At 36.8% G+C, this 24050-nt stretch overlaps 1 protein-coding gene across 1 annotated transcript in view; it reads left to right on the forward strand.

The window, feature by feature from the left end:
• The window catches only part of ALK (ALK receptor tyrosine kinase), a 659766-nt gene that overhangs the window by 585170 nt on the left and 50546 nt on the right, over window positions 1-24050 (forward strand). Inside the window, exons 12-15 of the mRNA XM_087718714.1 lie at window positions 4477-4630; window positions 13592-13739; window positions 18235-18366; window positions 20741-20885. Coding sequence (XP_087574840.1) covers window positions 4477-4630; window positions 13592-13739; window positions 18235-18366; window positions 20741-20885 — 579 coding nt within the window. The remainder of the gene's footprint in view (window positions 1-4476; window positions 4631-13591; window positions 13740-18234; window positions 18367-20740; window positions 20886-24050) is intronic.

The raw sequence follows: 24050 nt of genomic DNA on the forward strand, positions 1-24050 counted from the left end.
CAGTCAACTTTGTGTTCTGTTCTGCCAATTCTTCAATTGTTTTTAAATTTCCCTGTCTATCAATTAAGTCTCTGTATCTTAGCATTTTGTTTAAATCTATAAAATTTGGATGGGTTGTCCTTTCTGTTGGTGATAGCCAATTCGGAATTTTCACATAGTGAATTTTTTTGATTTTGAGCCATTTTTGCAATAACGCTCTTCTAATTAAATGATTTTGAAAGTATTTGTGCATTTTATTTTTATCATCCCATAGGAATGTATGCCAGCCTGCTTGTAATTCATGGCCTTCTAAGGTCAAAATTCTTTTATTCTTTAGCTCTATCCAATCCTTCATCCATGTTATTGTTACTGCTGATGTGTATAAATCCCAATTTGGTAATGCTAAACCTCCCCTCTCCTTGCTGTCTTGCATTGATTTTAGTTTAATCCTCGCTTTTCGTTCCTGCCAAATGAACCTAGCGCTTATTTTGTTTAATTCTTGAAAGAATTTTTTACCCAGATTAATAAATGCGACTTGCAACAGGAATAAGATTTTTGGTACAATATTTATTTTAATTGTCGCTATACATCCCATGAGTGATAGCTGAATATTTTTCCAATTTTCTAAACCTTTCTTTATTTGTATCACTAATTTATTATAATTATCATCTTTAATTGTGGAACATTTTGCCGACACCCAGATCCCCAAGTATTTCACTTTCTTAGTTGTTTGCATTCTGGTTGCTACTTCCAGTTCCTCTTCTTGCTTTTTTATCATGTTCTTGGTTATCATTTTTGTTTTGTCTTTATTGATCTTTAGTCCTGCCACTTCGCCATATTATTCTAATTTTTTAATTAATTTCTGGCTGGATTCTAATGGATCCTCTAGAACAAATACTAAGTCATCAGCATAGGCTTGGGCCTTATATTCTTCATTTTTGAGTCTTAAACCTTTTATTCCCTAGGGGTAATCTATTTCATTTTTAATTTGAATGTATTTTTATTTTCCAATTGCTCAATAACCACATTTACCCTAGGCTAAGTCTATTCAGTAGAGCATATAAAATGAAAGTTAAAATAAAAGGCTGATGTTGTTAGCTCCTGAAGTTATTTGTTTTCTTTTGCCCAATGTGGGACTGGTCCAGTTCCCACCAAGTCTCTGATTCTTTATAATGCGCATTGTCCACATTGGCATATTCTTGGAGATGCTTCACAAGGCAAGGCAAAAGAATACATACTTTATGAAGGAAAGGCTCCAGATGTTCTTCCCAGGATCTCTGATAGTAAGGACATCTTACGTTCTGAGAAGCTGCTGTCTGCCAAGAGATGGCAAAAACTGGATTGAGGGAATTAGGGGCCTATCAGCCCTTTCATATAGGTGGATCCTATTTAGCATTTCAAAAGGAAAGGAAAATTCAGATTTGTTTGAATTATACCACAGCCCCTGCTGGATATTACTTCCTGACCCCCTGTTGAAGATCTACAAATCTACTAAAACAAGTATGAAAAGTAATTTTTAAAGATAGAAAATGAAATGATGGGGAAGACAGTGGTCCTTAGAGGTAGAAAATTGTCATCAGACCAACATCTTGTGGCCACAGGTTCTGTTCAGAATAAAGTAGACATTTGAGCCAACGTTAAACATAAGATTAAGAAAGAAAAATAGGAAATTCAATTGGAAATAATACTGAAGGTATTATGAAGCAATACTTCTCCAGAATTGTTTTTCAATAAATGATTCTTAGATTCAATAAAATTCTTAACAGAATAAGAAATGCTTCTTTGACATCGTTATCAGGTGATTTTGTAACAGCACAAAAAAGATAGAAATTATCCAAATAATATTTTTGTCAATGGCTCAATGCCGTCTAATGGTTGCTATTTTCATCAAGCAATGACCACTAGTACTAGTTTGAAATGATTAGTATGAATAATTGGATATAGCTCCTAACTTTTTTTAATACATTATATTCCTTATATATGATTAGCTGTCGTAATGATATGCCTGCCATACAAAGCGTTGCAAATTCTTTCAGGCTTGAAGGTCACATATATTTAGGCATACAGGTTTATGAATACGAAATGGTGTCACACATCTTTTAGCACTCTTACTTTATGTTTGGGCACCAATTAGCAGTGTCAGAAAAAAAATGTAAAGAATTAAGCAATGTCAAACTTAGAATGTAAAGGATAAGCTCATAATATAGAAAACTCATTAAACAACAATTAAACTGCCCTTATTTCTTAATGAGACATGGGGATAAATCTTCACAGTTCAATTTTTCTTGTTTAATCTTCTCTCTTGCTGTATGATTCTTCTCTTTCCTTAAAAAATATCTTTTTTCAAGGTCACTTGCTACCACTTGAGGGAACATGTTTAATTTTTCACCAGAGATAACACAACCGTTTCTTAATATTCCTGGTATAAACTTTTGCTTGCTCATTTTATTTAACATATGCTCTGTTACAGCTGGTCTAAACCTACTGGGACAGAAAAGTGTTAAGACTTCAAGATTGCTGGCAGGATATCCCTCTGTTTTTCTGATTTGCAGTTAAACAGAGGAACATGAATTTCTGTGAGAGTGCAATACTTCTCAAAAAAGATTAAGTTGGCTAGAGAAAGGTTCAAATAGGAAATGTAGCTTGCATTCTACTTCAGAATCTTTACTCCATTAATATGAAAATCTTGGATTCTTCCACACAGTTTCTCATTCTTTCCCTTGAGGCGTTATGAAACTAGGGACATCAGGAGTGCATTTGACACCTCACTGAAGGTAATGCAAAGCTTCATTTATATTACAGATCAGGATTACATCCTTTATAGCTTGATGCTATAAGCAATCTTGTCACAGCATAAGGCTATCACATAGAAAGTATATGATAAATTGTCGTCCCCTTCAGTTCTAACACTTATTTGAGAAATTATTAATCACCATATTAACATCAGTTGCCCAATGGCATCAGAGTCATGAAAGCCTGACTTCTAGGCATCAAAGTCATGAAATCCTGGCCCCTGGGTCTTCAAAATATGGACAGCTTAGTTTCATTGGAAGAAAGAATGGATTCAGTGTTAAGAAAAGCACAGAGGATGCAATAATTAGAATATATAGAACATGTACTGTCATTATAGGAGCTTCTAAGATCCACTGGGTCCACCTTGAATGTGCTAAAATTGTTTCACTGGTATATCATAATGAGTCGCTGTATAGGACAGGCCCATTTCAGTCAATAAAAATCTCAGTTTAAGAATGTAATTCTAAAGGATGCAAATTCTTTTCATTTTTCTGTCTCATAGGCTTTATTTCCCATTTCAGGAAGCAGGTGTATGGACAAGAAAGTTCCAAGCCTTCACATTAAGATAATCTTTCTAAAAGTGGTTATAATAAACATATAGTTATCACACAATTTTCATTGTGATTTAAATTCCTGAAAAATTTAGGGCACCCATTTTGCCCATTAATCTTTCATGTAAATCAATAAAATAGTATCACACAATCAAAATAATACAAAAACCTTCAACAAAGCACATTCCAGTCCTACATTCAGGTTTTCTGAAAGTAAATTCTACTGAATTCTACTGAATTTAATTTGGAGTGAACACTTTAAGGGCCTCTTCAGGTGTTGGGAATCTGTATACTGAGGCCACCAATCATTCTTTGGGCTTTGGAGATCTGACATGGAACTGTTCTTACTTGAATGTGAATACCGCTTCCCCCACAATAAGAACACCTGCTTTATTGGGGCCCAAAACACAGGGAATGCTGCACTTGCATTCAAATAAATATGATTATTATTACTTTTCAGAATTTGCAACTGAACATGTAAAGGTCTGAGAGGAAAAAAGGACATTCTCAAGTCATTTTCAAGCATTCAGCTGAACTTTAAAAAATTAAAATGCAAGTCGCAATGGAGGGGAAACCCAAATCACACAAATATAGCTAAAAGCAATTGCAATTAAGTTTTAATTGCTTTATGATATCATTTTTCTCCATCGGTATAAATTACGGGCTAATAATTTGTTATCTGTAGATTTTACATTAACTAGGGAGCATTAAGGGATAGTTCTTGCAGTATAAAGGGTAGGCTTAAGCTATATTAGAATTGAATCTGTTGTATACCTCTACTCCTTTCTCTCTTCCTTCAGTTTTCTCTCTGTGCTTTTTTCCTACTCTATATCTATTGAAGATACTCAGTCCTTATTGGGTTCCTTTGGGATTATCTCTCATTTTTGTTTGTTTCCTACAAATATTTTTTCTCCTTCAAATCTCAAAGTTCCCCCAAGTTTGCTCCTACCAGCACATCTATTCTCCATGTGCTTTGCAGGAGAGGGGGCTTCTATGTTAACCAATAAGAGTACATGGCATATTGGAACAATTGAATGTAACATTTATTTCTTTAAACAGGCTCATGTACATTCTTCATTTGTTGGCATGCAGCTGAGGATATTAACTGACACCTATTTGATACTGAGGATATACTTGCATGTGTCTCTTTCAGATAATTGGTTCTTTGAGACCTGTGGTGCCACTGGATCACAAGGGCCTACTCAGACCCAGTGCAATCATGCCTATAATTTCAGTGTATTGGTAGGAACAGAGGAACATTTTCCTGGTGTACAAATATGGAGAGTTCCTGCAGCCAATATATACAGGTGAGCTTTCTTTTACTTATTCATTGAAACATTGATATCCTATTCTTCAGCCCTAAAATGTTCCCAGACACTGACTTACAGAATAATATGAGGAAGATAGTTACTACTCTAAGACTGATACATACATACATACATACATACATACATACATACATACATACATACATACATATTGTTGTGGCCCAGCAGCGGCCGGTTGAGCTGTTGGTGGAATCTGACAGCGATGAACATTATGGGACTGCCCTGGAGGCTGAGGAAGACTCTGGGGGGTGTTCGGAGTCAGAGCAGGGACTAGAGAGGCCTGTTGGCCACCAGGTGGCATCTGAGTCAGGGAGCAGTGAGGCGGAACAGAGGGAGGTTGTCCTGACATACGGAAGTCCGTGAGTTCAGGCCTTGTTTTCATAGAGATTGTTTTCTGGGCTCCTAACCAAGGGTGGCTTATCTCCCTCCTTAGTCGTGGCAGACAGACAAGCCAGCATCAGTATACATTCAAGACTTGGGACTGAATACATACATACATACATACATACATACATACACACACACACACACACACACACACACACACACACACACACACACACACACACACACACACACATACACTAGTATACAGTATAAAGTGATATGGAAAGACAAGAGGAAGAAAACCCGAAAGGTACTCAATTATAATCTATTTGTTTCTTACAACAGTTACTATGTTTAAAAAAAATGAGCTGGCAGAAAACCTGCAGAGCTTGAGCTATTTTCCTTAAACTTTGCTAAGCCTTGAAACATGAAAAAATGAAGAGACAAAGACATTTCCCCATTGCCTTCAAAGGGTAGTACTAGATTTTATCAATTATTTCAGGAACTAGAAAGAAAGAAAAAATCCTTACTCCTGAAAAATGTAGGGTGAACTAATGACCCCAGATTTTATCCTTGGTCAGTTCCATTTAAAAGAGTTTAATTATTAGCCTGTTGTGAAGATTAGCCCATGTCTAAGAGGTATGATTAGCAATTACAATTGTAGCAGATATGAAATGGCATAAGGAACTCACATCTGTGCTGTAGTATGAGTACAGCAGTAAATCTTCTATCATAGTTTAAGGAGAGAATTGTGCAAAGTTAAATATGAAACGTCTAGTCTTATGGGAGTGGTAGCACAGTATACAAGGATACCAGAACACTTCTGGCAATTACAAGAAATCTTTTTCATCCCATTATAATTAAATAAATATTAAAAGCTTATGGTGTAATCCAGTGCAAAAATTTAGGAGATGGCCAAAATCTTGCAAGAACTCACTAAGAACTCTCCAAGGTTTTCTTTTGTAACATCTTTGTAGTTTTCTGTAATTTTCTCCTTTTCTGTGTCTGCATTTATGAGGAGGAGGAGTTGTCAGATTTGCTATTTCACAACAGTTGATGACTTCTGGTTTAGAATTTATAAATATCAATGAATAGTGAAACTACTAAAGGGCTGCCAACTGACTCAATTCTAAATGCTACCCAAAATCCAATGTGAATTATATAATTATTATACTGTTTAGAAGCACAATTATGGTGCTACTAAGCTCAACCCTTCTATGTTAAAAAATTGCCAAGAGAATTACATTTGGCTAGGTTTTTTTTTAAGAAATGAAAGGACTGCATTATTTTAAAAAACATTGGAAAAATTGAGAAGATTGGGATAGGCATGTGTGATTCAGTTTATTTCTAAACTGTGCCATTTCCACATGAGTTAATATAGTTGATCCCACCTATGATATTTTAACTTTGGTTTTCTTTTCCCAAAATATACATATTTGTTGTATACATATCATACAAAACTGTTCTGATCCCCCCTTCTCCGTCCAGGAACGAAAGCCAAAACAGACGTAATTAAAAGGTTTCCTTTAATCAGGCAAGACTCTTGTTGGCTGCAAGCCACATAAACAAAGAGATAAGCTCTCTGGCAGCAATTACTATGAACCTAGGCAATGCAAACAAGCTTCTCACAACAAACCACTTATCCAAGTTGGTTTCTCTGAATCATGAATGTGAACGAGAACGTTGACTCCTGCAACCAGGGCGTGACACAAACAGTCCCTTTTATAATCAGAAGAGGATTTTAATCAGCATCAGCTGCTCGTAATCACCTCCTGTAGTTACTCCGTTGTTCTTTAGGTCGAGTAACCCTGCGCCTGCGTGCATCCTGAAACAACTCCCAAATGTTTTCCTGAACATTCCCTCTGATCCAATGCTCTGCCGCCACCTGGTGGCCAACCAGTCTCTCCTCGCCCTGCTCGGAGTTGACACCCTGTCCAGGGTCCTCCACCTCCTCCAAGGCCGACTCATAAGCCCCCTCGCTGTCGGAGTCTGGCGGCAGCTCCAACGGCTCCTGCCGGGCCACAACACAAAACATATTTTGAAAATGCATTCTAAGTTATAATGCATTTTTCATTGCCATATCGTGTATTTTTGAGTTTTGAACTGTATCATCAATTCTGAATGCATTTTCCATTGCCATATGGTGTATTTTTGAGTTTTGAACTGTATCATCAAATTCTAAATTTTTAAACCAAACTGTACAGAAAATGAATTCTTGCCTAACATCAAGATCACCAAGGAGTACCAAATCTTGCAAAGGGATCTGCTCTGGTATTCAAGGAGTAAGATAATATTTTAATGGCATTTTACTTTTGTCATTTATTAAATATAATTTTATTAATAATTTTAGCTACAATAATAAGATTAATACAAACTAAACATAAAGGGAAGAAAATGGAAAAAAGAGTGAAAGTGCAGGAAAAAAGAACATGGAAGAATAAGAAAAGAAAGAATATAATATAGAAAAGGAAAAGAATATATAAAGAAGTGACTTCCAACCTTTGCAACAGATATGAACAAATCTACCGTGTTTCCCCAATAATAAGCCCTACCTTCCACCCCCAAAATAAGCCTTAGTTAAGATCCCACTCATTCCATTGCACCTGGTTGCCTGAGGTAGAGTGAGGCGCACAGGTAAAAATAAAGCTAGGGTGGAAATGGGGGGTTGAGCTGCCCCACATGCCCCAGACCTGCTTACCTTAGGATAGTTGCACCCAGGCTGCCCAGGCACTGACACCTGCCTCACCTTGCTGGCCCACTTCTTTGGCCGCTTGCCACTACTTACGCATGTTGCCCACAGCCTCCGTTTCGCCATCAGAGGCCTTCAGGAAAGGCCCCTGCAGCCAAAAAATGAGCTCTGGATTGACACATACAGCATCCCCCCCCCCGCCCCGGACTGCTTTGTGCCATTAGAAAAGGCCTCTGCTGATGAAACAGAGGCTGGGGACACCATGCACAAGTTGTGACAAGTGCCTGCAGAAGTGGGCTGGCAGTGGCCACATGGACTCCTGCTGGACAGTGTTGTTGGTGCCTCTGCCATGAGATGAATCAGTGGAAAAGACATCCCCCAAAATAAGAGCTAATGCCTCTTTTGGAGGCACAAAAAAATTTAGACCGAGTCTTATTTTTGTGGAAACATAGTAATAACTCTTCATACCCTAACAGGTTACAAGTAAATATCTTTTCATCCTGTACACATCCCTTGTTTATTAGCAATTCCTTAAAACATTAATTTTTCAATTTTTATATCAAAAGGGTTATCATGCCTTTGCAGAAAATGCCTTTAATCTTGATCAACTAAACTCACTTTATATTCCTTAACAGTATTACGTTTCAATCAAATATTGTTGTAAGAGTTTATTTCTCTTCAATTCTTTATCCCATGACACAGAATTCTTCGAGGTTTTAACAAATCTCTTTTATTAGATCCAGTAAAAAACATTTTCCATATCATTCCCTTGGTTTATCATTTGTATTTCCCTTTCAATTTTTAAAATTTCAACTAGATTCTTAGGCATATCTAGTAAAATCATTCTTTTCCAAAACATTCCTGTGGGCTACTTTCACTTTTCAGTACTTTCTCTGACTTTCAGGTATAATTTGTTCCTTATTTGTCATTCCTTCATTAACATATTTAGATGTAGTTTAGGCATTGAAGCAGACATCATTACTGACAGTGTTAATATTACAGTTAATAATTTCTTGTTCCATTCTTCAAAGATATCCTTTAATATTTCCACTATTATAAACTTTTGTATTATTTTGTAAATCCTAGTATTAACTGATATCAAAAATAGGCTTGTGTTTTATTTTCTGCTTAGAACCTTTTGTCCTCTATAGCATCCAATTTATAATATTATCACTTATTTTTCTTCTGACCTTGGATAGCCAAAATAAAGCTGTTTCTCAGTAGAAACTGTTTATTTTTTAATAGTTAATTCCAAAATCTGATAATAAAAATCAATGTTCCATATTTATCTGGACCATTAATCCATATATAACTTTCTTAGATCAAAATTCTACTTAGTTTTTTGCTATTTATTTCAAATTCTTTTCTTAAGCTTATATTTAATTCTTCTTATGTTCAGAGTTGAAAATAAACTTATTTGATAAAGACTTTTCAAATATGGTATTTCAAATGTCTCTAATAGCTTTAAGTTTGTAGTAGGCAATTTTTGGAAAGGATTAGAAAGTAAGGCTTGTGCACCTATTGCCATTTAAAAGATTCTGCCACATTTATGAGGAAGATTGTTTCATTTCATTTCGGCACTCAAAATGTCCTGTGGTCTTCTCATGAAGAGCAGTTGTCTAGAGTACACATGGGTGATCTTTAATCCTCTTCTTATCCAGATAGGTTCTAAAGAACTGGTCTATTCATTGGAAATTCCTATGATTTTGCTTTTGTCATTTTGATGAAAACCTTCCATTTTCCTGATTATTCTGAAGGGCTATTTCTGTATATTCTATGATAGGTAGGTAGGTAGGTAGGTAGGTAGGTAGGTAGGTAGGTAGGTAGGTAGGTAGGTAGGCAGGCAGGCAGGCAGGCAGGCAGGCAGGCAGGCAGGCAGGCAGGCAGACAGACAGATAGATAGATAGATGATAGACAGACAGATCTCTCTGCAGTGCTCAAATTAGTCCATAGTAGTTTAAACAGCTGAGACACAACTTTGAGTAGAAATTGAGTATGTGAAATTGAGTAGAAAAAGAACCCAAATCTGCTCACTTGTTCATTTTTAGGGAAATTGCTGCTAATGAAAAAAAAACCTAATAATGTTTCATTCAGCCATGTAGAAAAGAATGACTTGCCTGTGGGAGAACAGGTGGAAAGAATTTTTCAAGGCTGGCATGTAGTATGAGTGTATATAAAATATTGTCCTAATGTAAAAGAGAAGAATACTAAATTATATGTACAGAAGTCTCATTTATTTAATGTTAATGCTGTGATAAAAAATAACATTTAATAGTATCCCAAGGCTGATTTTATTTTTTAATACACTAGCAAGTAGATCAAAACTTACAAGTCATCAATATAGTGTATAGCTTTTTAAATGGGATTTGTGCATTTTGTCTTTCATGTTTTAATGCTTAATTCTGCTTATTTTAGAGATATGTTGAGTCAAAACATTTTCTATATTGCAAGATATTTTAACCTGTTGCACAATACCAGACATAGAAGTTTATTTAGGCTATCACTTTAGGAAGTACTTTGTGTTGATTGACATCTCTGGCTAAGAGAAATTACTGCAATTGGCTTAGCTGAGTTGATCAGAACATTCCTTTGGTCAATTTCCCTAGCAACCTACAGTATATTGTTTCCCTTGTTAGCTCTTCAGTATTGCTGGCCCTGGTTCCTTGCATGATATAAGCTGAAGCTCTTGGTCCTTAAAATTCATCAAGACATGATGGGGTGTGGGGTATGATATTGGACAAAAGGATGGTTTTCATTTTTGGCTAAAATATGACAAAATGAATGACCATTTTTTTAAAAAAGGGAGGGGCATCCCTTACAAAGGAGCAAAACAAAAGTGAACTATTAAATAAATACAAAATAAATTGTCCAGGTGGAGCATTTTATTGGTGGTTCCCTCTAAGATTAAAAGTCTAGTATATTTTTAAGTAGAATGAACTCAGTTAGATATAGACATCAATGATAGAAAATATGATACTTGATTTATCTATTGGCAATCAGTACCATGCTTTGAAAACCAATTAATCCATTCCTACAATAGCATTTTTCAAACTTGCCAACTTTAAGATACAGTATGTGGCCTTTAATTCCCAGAAATTCCGCAGACAGCCTTAGTGGAGGAAAAGGATTATTTTCTTAAATACAAACATTTAGGATTTTAGTGGTTTGCTTTGGTGTGGTTTGGGCCAGGAAAAGCCCATTGCCAATGACTCCTTGCAAACCAGAGACATTTTCCCCAGTTTCCAGTTCAGTCACATCTTTCATTTCATTTCTTAGGCCAGAGTGAAACTGATTTAAAGTGTTAAAAAAGGGCAAGAAAGTTTTATTTTTAAGACTATTGTTGGAAGCAAAATGCTTGGAAGTTTTTCTACCTGACATGCAAAATAATATAATCAGCTATGGATCATGTGCATTCTGATGTATTTTGGAGTGAAGGCACCACTGGTGCCATCCACCATCACAGCATTCATGCATTACCCTTATTATATTATCTATCAACAATGGAGTGGCTCTCATTGCTGATAGAGGTTTTCCTCTCTAACTGAACTAGGGGGAGATGAGTAGACATCAACACCAACTGCAGGAACATTATGGTTTTCAGTATTGGGAAGGGACTTGGGTTCCATGGGGTTCCTTAATTATAATAGTCTCCTTCTTAATTTGTGGCAATGTTTTCTTTTTTAGTCAGGCAAACTGATAATATGCCTTCATCTAGCTGGTGACTTCTGAGAAGTAAAGAGTCTGATCTTCTCTTTCATTATCCTCATCCTTACCAAGGGTCCTCTGAAACTAGTTCCATGTTGGTTCTCTTCCTCTTTAAGACACTTTATAGGTATAATACTGTTTACAAACTTTCAATGGTGGAAGAAATACCTAATCCATTGTAGAGTCACTCTCTACAGTAGTCTTTCTCTGGACTGAAACCAACAACCCATCTCCCACCCTGTCCCCTTTCATCTAAACTTTTTCTTAAAAGTAAAGTATGTATAACCATTTTGATTGACTGTCCACATGGATACATGAACAGCCAAAAGAAAACTAATCCTGAAGGCAGACTCATCATAAGAAGGCTCCCTAGAATTCTTCTAGTATCTGAAGATTTATATACTACTTTTCAAAATGTATATTCTCTTCCAGTTGTAATGCATGTAAGGACAATTCATATCCTCACAGGCTTAAGAACTTTCTCTTGGGAGTGGTGCCTACCTCAGTTTCTTTTTTCTGTCATTTGGCTGATTGATTATTAGTGAAGTGACAAGGCCCAGATGATTGATTCTGTCAGCAACAACAGAAGTAAAAAATAGGTACATGAGCCACAGTGGTGCAGTAGTTATATTGCAGTACTGCAGGTTACTTCTGTTGACTGCCAGCTGCCTGCAATTTGGCAGTTCAAATCTCACCAGGCTCAAGGTTGACTTAGCCTTCCATCCTTCCAAGATCGGTGGGGGAAATATGCTGACTCTGTAAACCATCCAGAGAGGGCTCTAAAGCACTGTGAAGTGATATATAAGTCTAATTGCTATTGCTATATTCAGATCCAACTCCTTACCATCTTAGGGAAGAGCCTGATGGCTGTTCATTAGTAGCAAACCCTGACTTTTGAAATGCATCATTGCCAAAGAAGATACTGTGCGCCTGGAAATCCATTCTTGTTTTATTTTTTACAGATTTGTTAACTTTTAATTTTAATTTTAGTACCACAGCCTGTTCGGTTGCTAATTTTATTCCTGCTATTTAATGGTGACAATAGAATGGAATTAAATTTTTATATGTGTTTTTAAACAGCTTCCCCCCCCCCCCTCTATGTTGCTCTGGTAAGTGCTTTATAGGAAAGATAAATAGAACTCAAGGAAATATATGCAAAGAGGAAAAAAGGTTAAGATCTCAATTTGTTAGAATTCTTTATCTACATTTCTCAGAGACCCCCCCCCAAAAAAAATCTATAGCAGTCAGTCCTTGTCCCAAGTCAAACAAACTGCTTTGACATAGAAAGGACCATCAATTGGCTTCTTACAGCATGATTTAGTGTCCCTCAAAACAATAATAATGCAGCAAGCTTGGATTTCTTTTGCAAAACAAATCCCATTTTTGTATCCCCAGATATTGTCAAAAATGCCATTGTATACATTCTTGTTGCTTCAACTACTGTCATTCATCCCAACAAGATGATAATTGGCACTATAGGAGCCGTGCAAATTTGCCATGCATTATCGATGGCAGAACAAATGCCCTCTTTGTAGCTATAGGCTTTGACAAATGTGTAGAGTTGTAACCTGAAGCTAACTGCTCTTCTTTCACAGCTGGTGAATGAGGCACTAAGAGCGTCTCTCTGGGTTCCTGACTTTATTGCTTATATGCAAAATCTACTCTTACACAGAAAAATATGGCCCCTAATTGCTGCCAATTAGCCCTGCCAGCTTGCCTTGCTGAATAGCGCACCTCATTAGCCATTACAGTTTCCTGCTGAAAATCAGCTCAATGCCTCCTGCTCCTCCTAGCATCTGTTCAGGAGCTCCTACCTCGTGGCCATCATGTCCTCTCGTGTGTCAATTGCTGCCTTATTAAAGAATGATAGCTTGGGTTATGGAAAGTGACACATGAGCATCATCGGATCGGATTCCAAGAACACCCCCCCCTCCCTGCTTTATGAGCCATTTGGAGCTAGGGAGCCAATATTTTCAGCAAATCCTTTGCCAGCTTCTGATCATCTTAAAGGAGTTTAGATTCTGGGCTAGTTAAACCTGTGACCAAGATAGAGCAAAGAAACATCACTTCATTATCAAGCAAATGTAAGGTTTAGAAAATGACAAACCCAGGAAACAAAATCTGTGCTAAGTTATTCTGTGGTCAGAATAAATAATTCTGGTTGTATTTCTCTTATGACTTTTCGCCTTTTTTCTGTTTTGTTATTCTTTTACCTGCAGTATCTCAGTCTATGGAGCAGCTGGTGGCAAAGGGAAAAACAGTATGATGAGATCACATGGTGTGAATGTTGTGGGAATATTTCCACTCGAGAAGAATGATACCTTGTATATCTTGGTGGGACAACAAGGAGAAGATGCTTGTCCCAGTGTAAGTGATCGTCCTTCCACCATTTTTGATGATGATGTTTCTTCACATTTCTGTGCAGCTGCTAAAATCTTGGCATCCTGAGCTTCCCAGACTTTGTCCTATTGATTGTAGCCTGTTGTTATATGCTTCCCATCATCCAACAAAAGTATCTGGCCCAGGAAAAGTGGCCTGTTCTGATCCAATTGTGCCCCCACATACAAACATTTCCTCTGCTCTCTGCCACTGTAGATCAATCACTCCATCTGCCATCCCGACTGCACACAACCTATTGTCACGTCAGGCGATACATTTTCAGAGATTTAAAAGGATGTCCACCTTTTGCCAAGTCTCTTCTTCTGAATGGGAATTTGATTTCTGGTATAAAATGCTGCTGCAGCATCTGGGTAATCTGTCTAGTGAAGGAGGGGACAGGATGGATGTGACTGCTGATGAGTTGGATAGCAAGCAAGAAGCTGGTTCTAACCTTTGCTCTGGCTCTCTACTTACCCAGTAAATAAAATCAATCCATCTTGGGAAGCATCTTAGTGTACAAACTGGAAGCTTGCTTGGTTCTGGAGCACCAGGTCTGGCAGCTGGATTCCTGCAGAAACTTGTGTGGGGTGGGGGGACAGATGTTAGGACAATGATTTAACTGAATTACAAGTATGATGGACTTAGGCACTTTTTTTCATTTTTTTTTATTTTGATTTATTGTTTCCATGGGAATGCCAAGATGCTTGAAATATTCAGTGACATCTTTTGAAAATGCCCATCTTTTTGCTCTTTGTATTCTTCAGTGATCTTGTCTTGAGCATCTTTTGGATGGCTAAGATCCCAACAGTGGTTCTTTATGCTCTCCTAAACAAATGAAATTGGGAGGGGGGATTGTCTCCATGGCAATAGCTATCTAATAAAATAAAATTCAATGGTGAAAAAAGTAAGGTTCTACATTTAGGCAAGGAAAACCAAATACATAGGTGTAGTATAGGTGGTACCTTGCTCAACAGTAGTCACTGTGAGAGGGATCTTGGTGTCCTGGTGGACAATCACTTAAATATGAGCCAGCAGTGTGCTGCAGCTGCCAAAAAGTCAAAAGACTCCTAGGCTGCATTAACACAGGATCAGAATCAGGATCATGTGAAGTGTTAATATCACTTTATACCACTTGGTAAGTACCACACTTGGGATACTGCATCCAGTTTTGGTTACCACAATATAAAAAAAGATGTTGAGACTCTAGAAAAAGAACCGAAAAGAGAACAAAGATTATTAGGGGATTGAAAGCTAAAATGTATGAAGAATGGTTGCAGGAATTGGGTCTAGTTTGATGAAAAGAAGGACTAGTGCTTGACATGATAGCAGTGTTCCAATATCTATGGGCTGACACAGAGAAGAGGGGGGTCAACGTATTCTCCAATACATCTGAAAGCAGGATAAGAAGCAATGGATAGAAACTAATCAAGGAGAGAAGCAACTTAGAACTAAGGAGAAATTTCCTGACAGTTGAAGAACTAGTCAATAGAACAACTTGCATCCAGAAGTTGTCAATGCTCCAACACTGGAAGTTTTTAAGAATAAATTGGACAACTATTTGTCTAAAATAATATAGGGTTTCCTGCCTGCACAAGGGGTTGGACTAGAAGATCCCCAACATTCTTTCTAACTCTGTTATTCTGTTATTCAAATTTTGCCTGATGCTTCTTATCAATGAATAAAAGAGGTTGATTGTCCCTTTGGAACCAGACACTTTTGCTTATTTTTTATCTTGATCTGGGCATTGCGGCATACTCTAATATATGAAGTCATTAAATTGCAGGCCACTGTAATCTTTACAAGAATTTATTGAGTGGTAACGTAATCGAGGCAAAGATATTGCATTGACTTTGTGAATGTAGTAGCATTAGTAGTTTTAACTTGATTGGATTGTAATCAGTTATGTTTTTTTTTTGTGAAGTGTTTTTCATATGGATAGTATATATATACATAAAAACAGTGTGTGTGTGTATGTGTGACTGTGATGTGTCACAATTGGAGATTCAACTTTAAGTCATTGCATGAAATTGTTAGATTAACCGTCCTTCCTCCAGTTGTGAATTGGATGGAGCTAGTAGATGTTTTCTTATGACACCAAAGGGCCCTAGAAGGACCAATTCTAGTCAAGCTCCTGATGATCAACAAATTAAACTTAAAAGATATGTTTAGTAAGTTAGTACAGTTCCCCTTTTATTCTTGTAAAGGTTAAATTATTATAGCTGGTTAATAATGTAAATTAGGCACAGAGTAAAAATAATGCATGTTTTTCTGTCTTTGGTCTGAAATTCTTATTATGAAGCGTGAAGCATGACCAAAGGTGCTTTTCTTCTTTTTATAGATTATAGATTAAATTGATATAAACAACATGGCATTGCCTGATGTATTCAAATAATACATCTGAAGCAGGTGCCAATTCCTGCCTGTGCAGTATTTTATAACCTTAAGAAAGAGGTGTTTGGAGAAACAAGGAACAGTATGAAGTCATGGATATAGTTCCTTGTAATGATTTTAAGGAATTAAATTTCTCTGTCATCTGGCAGCCATCAAGTAGCTGCAGCAGCATCTGCAGTAGTGGTGAAAGTCTGCATAAACACAATTGCAATATCACAATCCAAATTCTCTTCTGTATGATGATGTGGCATGCACATACCGAAGGGATAGGGTTTGGCTCACCATGCTATGCCTATCGTCTTACAGATTTTGTAAATGCCACAAAATACCTTGGGATGCAATCAAAGTTGCAAAAGAGTCACCTTCAGGTGAGAAGGGCAGCATACAAGATGGATGGAAGGGCAGCATACAAGATGGATGGAAGGGCAGCATACAAGATGGATGGATGGATGGGTGGATGGATAGATGAAACATTCAAGGAAGTATATAAATATTCTGTGGCTATTTGATCACTGTTCAGAGACAGAATAATGGATTATAATGAACAAATGATCCAATTTTATTGATTGATGGATTTAAATGTTTATGGCTGCCTATTTCAAATTCATGACTCTGGGGAAGCTGACAGTAATAAGAACAATTTGAAAAACAGCACAAATGCAATCGGCTTCTACCTGCCTGGCCAATTCAAAAATTAGGCAAGCGGTAGTTCAAAACATCTAGAGGAAATCCTTAGAGCATTGGATTATAAATTCAAACTCCTATTGAAGTGATTGTTTTTCAACATAATCTAATCCCTCAAACATGAAAAGTCAGGTTTGCACGTCACCTTTAGATTCATGGAAAAAAAGGTGGAATATAAACAAGCGTTTTAACAATGTTAAACAGGTTGGGTTCTAATCCCTGAATAGATTTTGGGGTGAATACATTCAGTCACAGGTAATTTCTCATCTGTATGTTAGAAGTTCCCTAGAAACAAAATATATCCTTATTTGCATTGTGTCTATTCTGGCAGTAAAAGTTTATTGACAATATTTATAAGACATCGCCATCCACATGGACTGTGAGCCAATCTAAAGTATCCAATTTTTAATTAGTACTTCTCCACACAAAGCATATGTCTCAGTTTGTAAGCCTGCTTTTAGAAAAGAATATATTGAACTTCTAAGTCTTGCAGTACAGATAGCAGGCCAACATAAAATTAAAATTTGTGCTGTTTCCCAATATAGCAGGGATTGAGACATGATCTTCTTGCTGGGCCAAGGAACAGAATGACGCCCAACATTCATAACTCTGCCACTTATTGCCTCTCTGAGCTCAGTAGAGCAATGTGGTGCATTAGGAAATAAATTTCTAATAATTAAGCTTTGATGACAAATCTCTTGAAATATTCAGGAAGACCAAATGGTTTCTGGCAGGAAGATGGGGTTGTTTTTCAATCATCTCTTTGCAAATAAAAATACACCATTGCCTGAGGGAATTGCCTAGCACTTTTATCATTGCATTAAACAGCAAATTAGCACAGATAAAAGCCAGGCAAGAACCTAATTTCTATTTCATAGCGCCTGTAACCTACTATCAGTTTCATGCCAATTGGCTTGGGCCTGTTCTAGACATGCTTCAGAATGAATTGATGCATCCCATGGTGACTCCTCAGTCTTCTGCTGCAGAATGCCTTACTTCATTGCTTTCTAGTGTATCATGCTGTATTTCCTGTAATAAAGGTGACAAATCAAAACCTATCAGGAAGAAAACATTCAGGAAGAAGACACACACTCCTTTTCATAATAAGCTAATTGCAAACTGTTCCTTATACAAAGGAGGATTCAGCCACAGTCTGAAAGAGCTAGATGGTAAATTTAATAACAAAGGTTGAATATTCCAGAATGTAATATTCCAGTACAACTGAGGGAAACTGGATTAGGGAAGACAGCACTTTTACTTTGGAACTCTTCTCATTCTACTCCAGGTGTAAGCTAAAAATTCAGGTGGTAAGCTAGGGATAATACAGGTTCAGTTAACTAGTTTCCATGGAGAGTGGCCAAGAAGAGATTTCTCCATCTGAATTTGTTTACCTGGTTTGTATATGCAGATCCATCATGCCATACAGAAAGTCTGCCGTGGAGAGAATAATGTGGTTGAAGATGAAATTAAAGCAAATGGAAGCATCCAAGAATGGGCAGGAGGAGGAGGTGGAGGAGGAGGTGCAACTTACATATTTAAGGTATGATTATGTTAAGGAGTACCCTATATTGTGAATATGAGCTCTTCTTTTGGAAGCAGAGGATTGAATTTGAGATTTTTTTTCCCAGACAAAATATTTCTCTAACACTAGGTTGTATTAAGAGAAAAGGTAAGCAGAAAAATTGAGGATGTCAAAAACAGAATAAGTGGCTCTTTAGGAATCTGGCTTTGGGGAATTACCTCTGAAAGAATGTAAACCTTGAAGCAAAGCTTCCGGTTCCTATATTTTCAACATCTTCCCTCTTCGATTACAGCCTCAAGAAAGTCATTGCTTCTATTTTTTCTTAATAATTTCAGTTTAGTACCATGCCCAAAGCATTAACTGTTTTTAAACGTTTTGGCTTATTGCAGTTCCTTCATAATAATACATAGGAATACATCATGGGGGAAGGGGGGAAGTAGGGCTGTCTTAAGTGTCATCATCCATTTTTAACATTTATGCAAGGTAAAGAGCTGCAGACAAACCAAACATGAACAGGTTTGGGGTTTTAAGGGTTGCCTGCCTCTTTTTTTGCATACCAAGATATACCTGTGCCATAGTTTGCATTATAGCTTTTCTATGTTTTCAGCTCAAAATGGTAGAAAACTGTCACAGGTTTTCAGCAAACATGGTCAGCCAAGTCAGTTTATAACTTTAACAAATTAGTAAAGCTTCTTGTTTTTAACTGAAATGAAAATAGCATTTTTTAAAAGTTGATGGTATTAATTCTAAATCCTACAATTCTGCAAGTATAGGGAGACTTATCCTAACAACTATAGCTTATGTATTGTCTATTATGCTACAGATCATTGTACTCATAGTGGAGAATGACAAAAAGGTTGCTAAATCAAGGTAGTGATTCTCAGTACAATATAGTCCTCTAAAGAGTGATTGTGTTTCACCATAAACATCAGGAACAATCTGTAGGCCACCAACATACTACCTAGAAGACTTCTCCATCAGTGTCATAATCATGGATATATGTCACTTCCTCAAGTTCACGTGGGCTAATTGGAGTCACCAACTCCAAGGGAGACTAGGCTAGTTAAAGCAACCTGCTCCAAATGCCTGATGTATCTGGCAACTGGTTTTTGCCCTGTACTTGATTTACATCTACTTGAAGCTGTCATCTATTGGCACATGGTAGGGTATTATCAAAACACTAATGACATCCAAGTACATCTCTCTCCACTGAGCTGGGAGAAATCCTGATCCAATGCCTAGACGTTCTCAGGGCTTAAACAGTGAGAGGCAGATTCGGTCCAAGCAAAACCGGGTGGCTGTTTGTTCAAATTCTGAGGTGACACTAATTTCAGTATTGAAAAGTTGTGTTAAAAGAAAAGACTTGTAACTAAATAGCCACCAGGGTACATTGCTTCTACTGAAAAATCAGTAGAGGCTGTGACCTGGAGGGTTTTTGCCCAGGTGGATCAGGACATAATGAAAGCAAATACTTACACTTTTGACACGTCACAGTTGGATTGCTGAAATACGATCTTTTGCCCTTGAGGACCCACTGGAAACTTCAACTGGTGCAAGATGTGGATGCCCATGTGCTTCCAAGTCAATGACAATATAGTCATGTGATACTATTTTTATGGGAGCTACATTGGTTACAATTTATTTCTGAGCATAATTCAAGGCACTGGTTATCATCTACGAAGCTCTACACGACTCAGGGCTTAGGTATCATCTTATCCTTCATAAATTCTGAAGAGAAACTGCTTGTAATGGCTGCTTCCATCTTTTGGAATAGCTTAGCCATCAGGGCAAGGACCTCATAGCCATCTGGAGAATGATTAAGCCTAGTTAGTCCAGAAGGCCACAGCTGAGATCAGATCTTTGCCGACCAGTGACACTGGAATTGTTATTGTGTTGTTGTTTTATCATATATCATTGAATTTTTATCCGTATTGCATTATGCATTGTTTGCAGAGGAGTGAGTCAGTTTATAAATTGACTAATATATTGTAAAATTGCATTTTCTGCCCACCATTGGATTCTTTGAAGCCTTTAAAGCCACAGTAGCAGCACTTCAAAATTAAAGCCAGAAGACCTAAAACAACAAATACCAGCCCATCATGATTGCCAGTATAGGCATAGTAACAACTGCTGTATGGTTTATTTGCGGGGTGGGAAATAAACATCTGTAAATTGTGGATGGCATCCAAAAACAAAATTTGCCTGTAGTATCCAATATCTATTAAGCCAAGATTTGTTAAATCAAGGGTTCACTGTGCATAAAAATGCAATAGTAATTTAGATCAATCTACAGCCCTGTGGGGGTTGTAAAGTACAGCTTATACATAAGGAACACATTTATTATTTGCACACCTGGCACAGTTAAACTCTCCTTTTATTTCTACTTTTGAAGATCGAGAACGGAAAGCCAGTGCCCTTGATCATTGCAGCAGGAGGAGGTGGTAGGGCCTACAGGGCCAAAGCTTATGTATTAAACCACGAAAGGCTGGAGAATGATATATCTATTCCGGGGTTCAATGGGAAATCTGGAGCCGCAGGTAAGAAATTGTTTCAACCTCTTTGCCAGGATTAACAAAAGATTGGTGTAAAAGGCATGGCTTGTAATCCACAAAAGAATTTCCAAGCAGTCAGAACACGCATTTGGCATCAGCAGATCTATTTCTGCTGCCTGAAAAACAAGGGTTGTCTGTTGGAAAAGCAGCGGTCGGTGTCCTCAGCCTGATGCGGTGACAATTCATCAAGACTAGGGTCCCACTACCCATATGGTTCTCTCTTGTACATTCATAAAATTATTTGGATCCCAGCCATTAACATTAGTGAAGAAGGATTGCTGGAGCACTGTTGGTGGGAATGTAGAATCTACAGCTGTCATTTTCTTCCCATATCATTTTGTAGAATTATTCATGTTACTTTGCCCAAATTATAAATATTCATGAGATTTGTTCAAAGAGAATGCTATGCTTCTGAATATATACAATGCTTGAGAAGCAGAAAAAGTATAAATTATGTTTTGACCAATTAATCAGAGTGATATCTTCCACCAGAATTTGAAAGTAAATAAAGTCAGAGTGAAGATTATTCAGTACAGATTAGCTATCTCTTAGCCTTACGGCATATACGTAGCAGCAGTTTGCATTTGCAGTTTAAGAGATTTAAAATCATTTTAATATATATGTATCCTGTTCTATTATTGATGAAAAATATAACTTTTGCAAATCAATCCACCTCTAAATGTTTTTTAATTATCCTTGTATGGATTAAAATTTTAAAAATCTTCTGTAAAAATGTATACCTTAAAAACGGCTCTTTTGCTCTGTTATTCTTTCAGAGTCCTAATGTCGCTTCCAAATACTAGAGAAAGATTTAAGGATAACTTATCTTTAAGAATAATAAAATAATACCTGTTGCTGATTATGGGTAAAGGCAGTATATGCTACTTATTTTGTGGCTCTGTGCTTAGAATGAACTTGCAAATGATTCAGGTGTCCACACTAGCTTGGTTTCATGATCTTTATTTCTAGTATAACAACCATTTTAATGTAATAGGTATTCTATTCAGTCCAGGCTTTTTCCCTGACTCTTCCTTTCTAATTGCCTAAAGTCCTTCAAAATATGAATTTAAAAGATGCTCAGTCTGTGTAACATTCTGCCTCTGGTAATGCAAAAACTCTCTGAAACTGATAAGAGTTGCCTACTGCTTCTTTGAGCACATGTTGTTTGGGAGACAGTTGGGCCCACAGGGTATGATCAAAAAAGACATGATAGCAGCCCTAATAATGCAAGTTCTTTCCATCTTCCTTCCTTCCTTCTTTTCTTCTTTCATTTTTCTTTCTTCCTTCCTTCCTTCCATTGTATGTTAAAAACAGGTAGAGCTTTGATTGCAACTGTCACAGCTATCACCTTGACCGTAGCAGCAGACACCTATTTTGGGAGAGAAAAAGCAGGGTATGAGAAAGAGTAAATAGAAGTTTTAATGACCTTGGACACATTCCTTCCCATCACCCGCATGTCACGACCAATGCATTGTCACAAGGATATGCAGGTTTTGACAGTTCAAAAGTAAATGAAGACATTTCAATGATCTAGTGTACTGGATGCAAATGTAGACAATGAAATGCTCACAAAGTGGGTTGCACAGAGACAAAGGAAAATAATTGTCATTATGCTATGTTTGACTGACTATGTGACCAACAATAGCAAAATAGAAACTTGGAAATATAAATAAAACAGCTGATAAATTAGAAAAAGTAACAACAATAAAACCAGTAATAGCCAGCACTGAAACAAACTGACACACAGACACACCAAAGAATTAAAAAAGAAAATTATGGCATATGCAGATGATCAGGAAAAAATGGCAGCATTGAAATTTGAGCCTCAAAAAGATCTAGCACTTATAATGCAGGAGTTGTAATCATTACAATAACACCCTTGTAAGGATTAAAATATCTATTGAATAGACCAATCAACTTGCCTTCAGTATGGCAATGGTGGTTACAGTTATAGAAGTGTTGGGTTTCAGAATTAGAAAACCAAAAGCAAGCTCATATTCAATCCTAAAGCCGAATATAAAGAAGGCTAGATAAAGAAATTAAGACAAGATGGAAATAATAAAAGGTAAAGAGCGAAAAGTAAAAAAAAAAAGTAAGGATGAAAACCAGCCTAATCAGAAAATATTGTTTTAGCACCAAAAATAAAATAAAATGAAGAAGCTTTGGAAATCATAAAGCAAGAAATAATAGCAATAGATATGAAAATGGAACACTCTTGAGGCCAAATCAACCAATTTAAACAAAATCAGCTATTACGATCAGAGCAGAGCAAATTATACCAAAGTATAAGTGGTAATAAAAATTCTGAAAATGGAAAACCAAAGAGGAAGCAATACCATTTTTGAAATACCTATGCAAAAAGACTAATAAAAATGCTGGATGGTAAAAGAATTTGAGGATGAATTTAGTAAAAAAAAATCAAGTGGAAGAACAAATAATAACAGGATAAAAGGGTAAAAATTAAATAAAAAGATTAAAAACTGGACATCTCTGGGAAATGTTTAATTGGATAATTTTGTCTTAAATTACAATTATAACTAAGCAGCTTAATGAAGCATAAAGAAAACATAGATGGCTTATTAATAACTGGCAAAACCTGTCTGATTCAAAAAGACCTAGTAAAAGGAATAACACCAGGAAACTACAGGCTGACAACCTGCCTGCTTGCAATGTTTACACTACTCATAGACATAATGGCAGACAATGTCCAATTATTTAGAAGAAAATAACATCCTTTCAGTAGGGCAGAATGAAAATAAAAGGAAAAGCAATCAATTAATCAACTTCCAATCGATAAAATGGTTTCAGAGAATTGCAAAATCCAAAACACTAATGTACACATACATGGTCTGGATTGATTATAAAAAGACATAGAACACAGAATAATAGAGTTAGAGATCTTCTAGTCCAACCCCCTGGGTGAGCATAACGCTCTATATCATTTCAAACAAATGGTTGTCCAGTCTCTTTTTGAGAGCCTTCAGTGATAGAGATCCCACAGTTTCTGAAGACAAGCTATTCCATTGGTTAATTGCTCTCACCATTAGGAAATTTCTGTTTAGTTCTAGCTTGCTTTTCTCCTTGGTTAGTTTCCAATCAGTGTTTCTTACCTTGTTTTTTGGAGCTTTGGAAAATAGTTTGACCCCCTTG

Source organism: Thamnophis sirtalis, unplaced genomic scaffold (genome assembly GCF_051295495.1).
Source record: "Thamnophis sirtalis isolate CommonGarterSnake01/CBP01778 unplaced genomic scaffold, rThaSir2_p1.2 scaffold_6, whole genome shotgun sequence".
Lineage (NCBI taxonomy): Eukaryota > Metazoa > Chordata > Lepidosauria > Squamata > Natricidae > Thamnophis > Thamnophis sirtalis.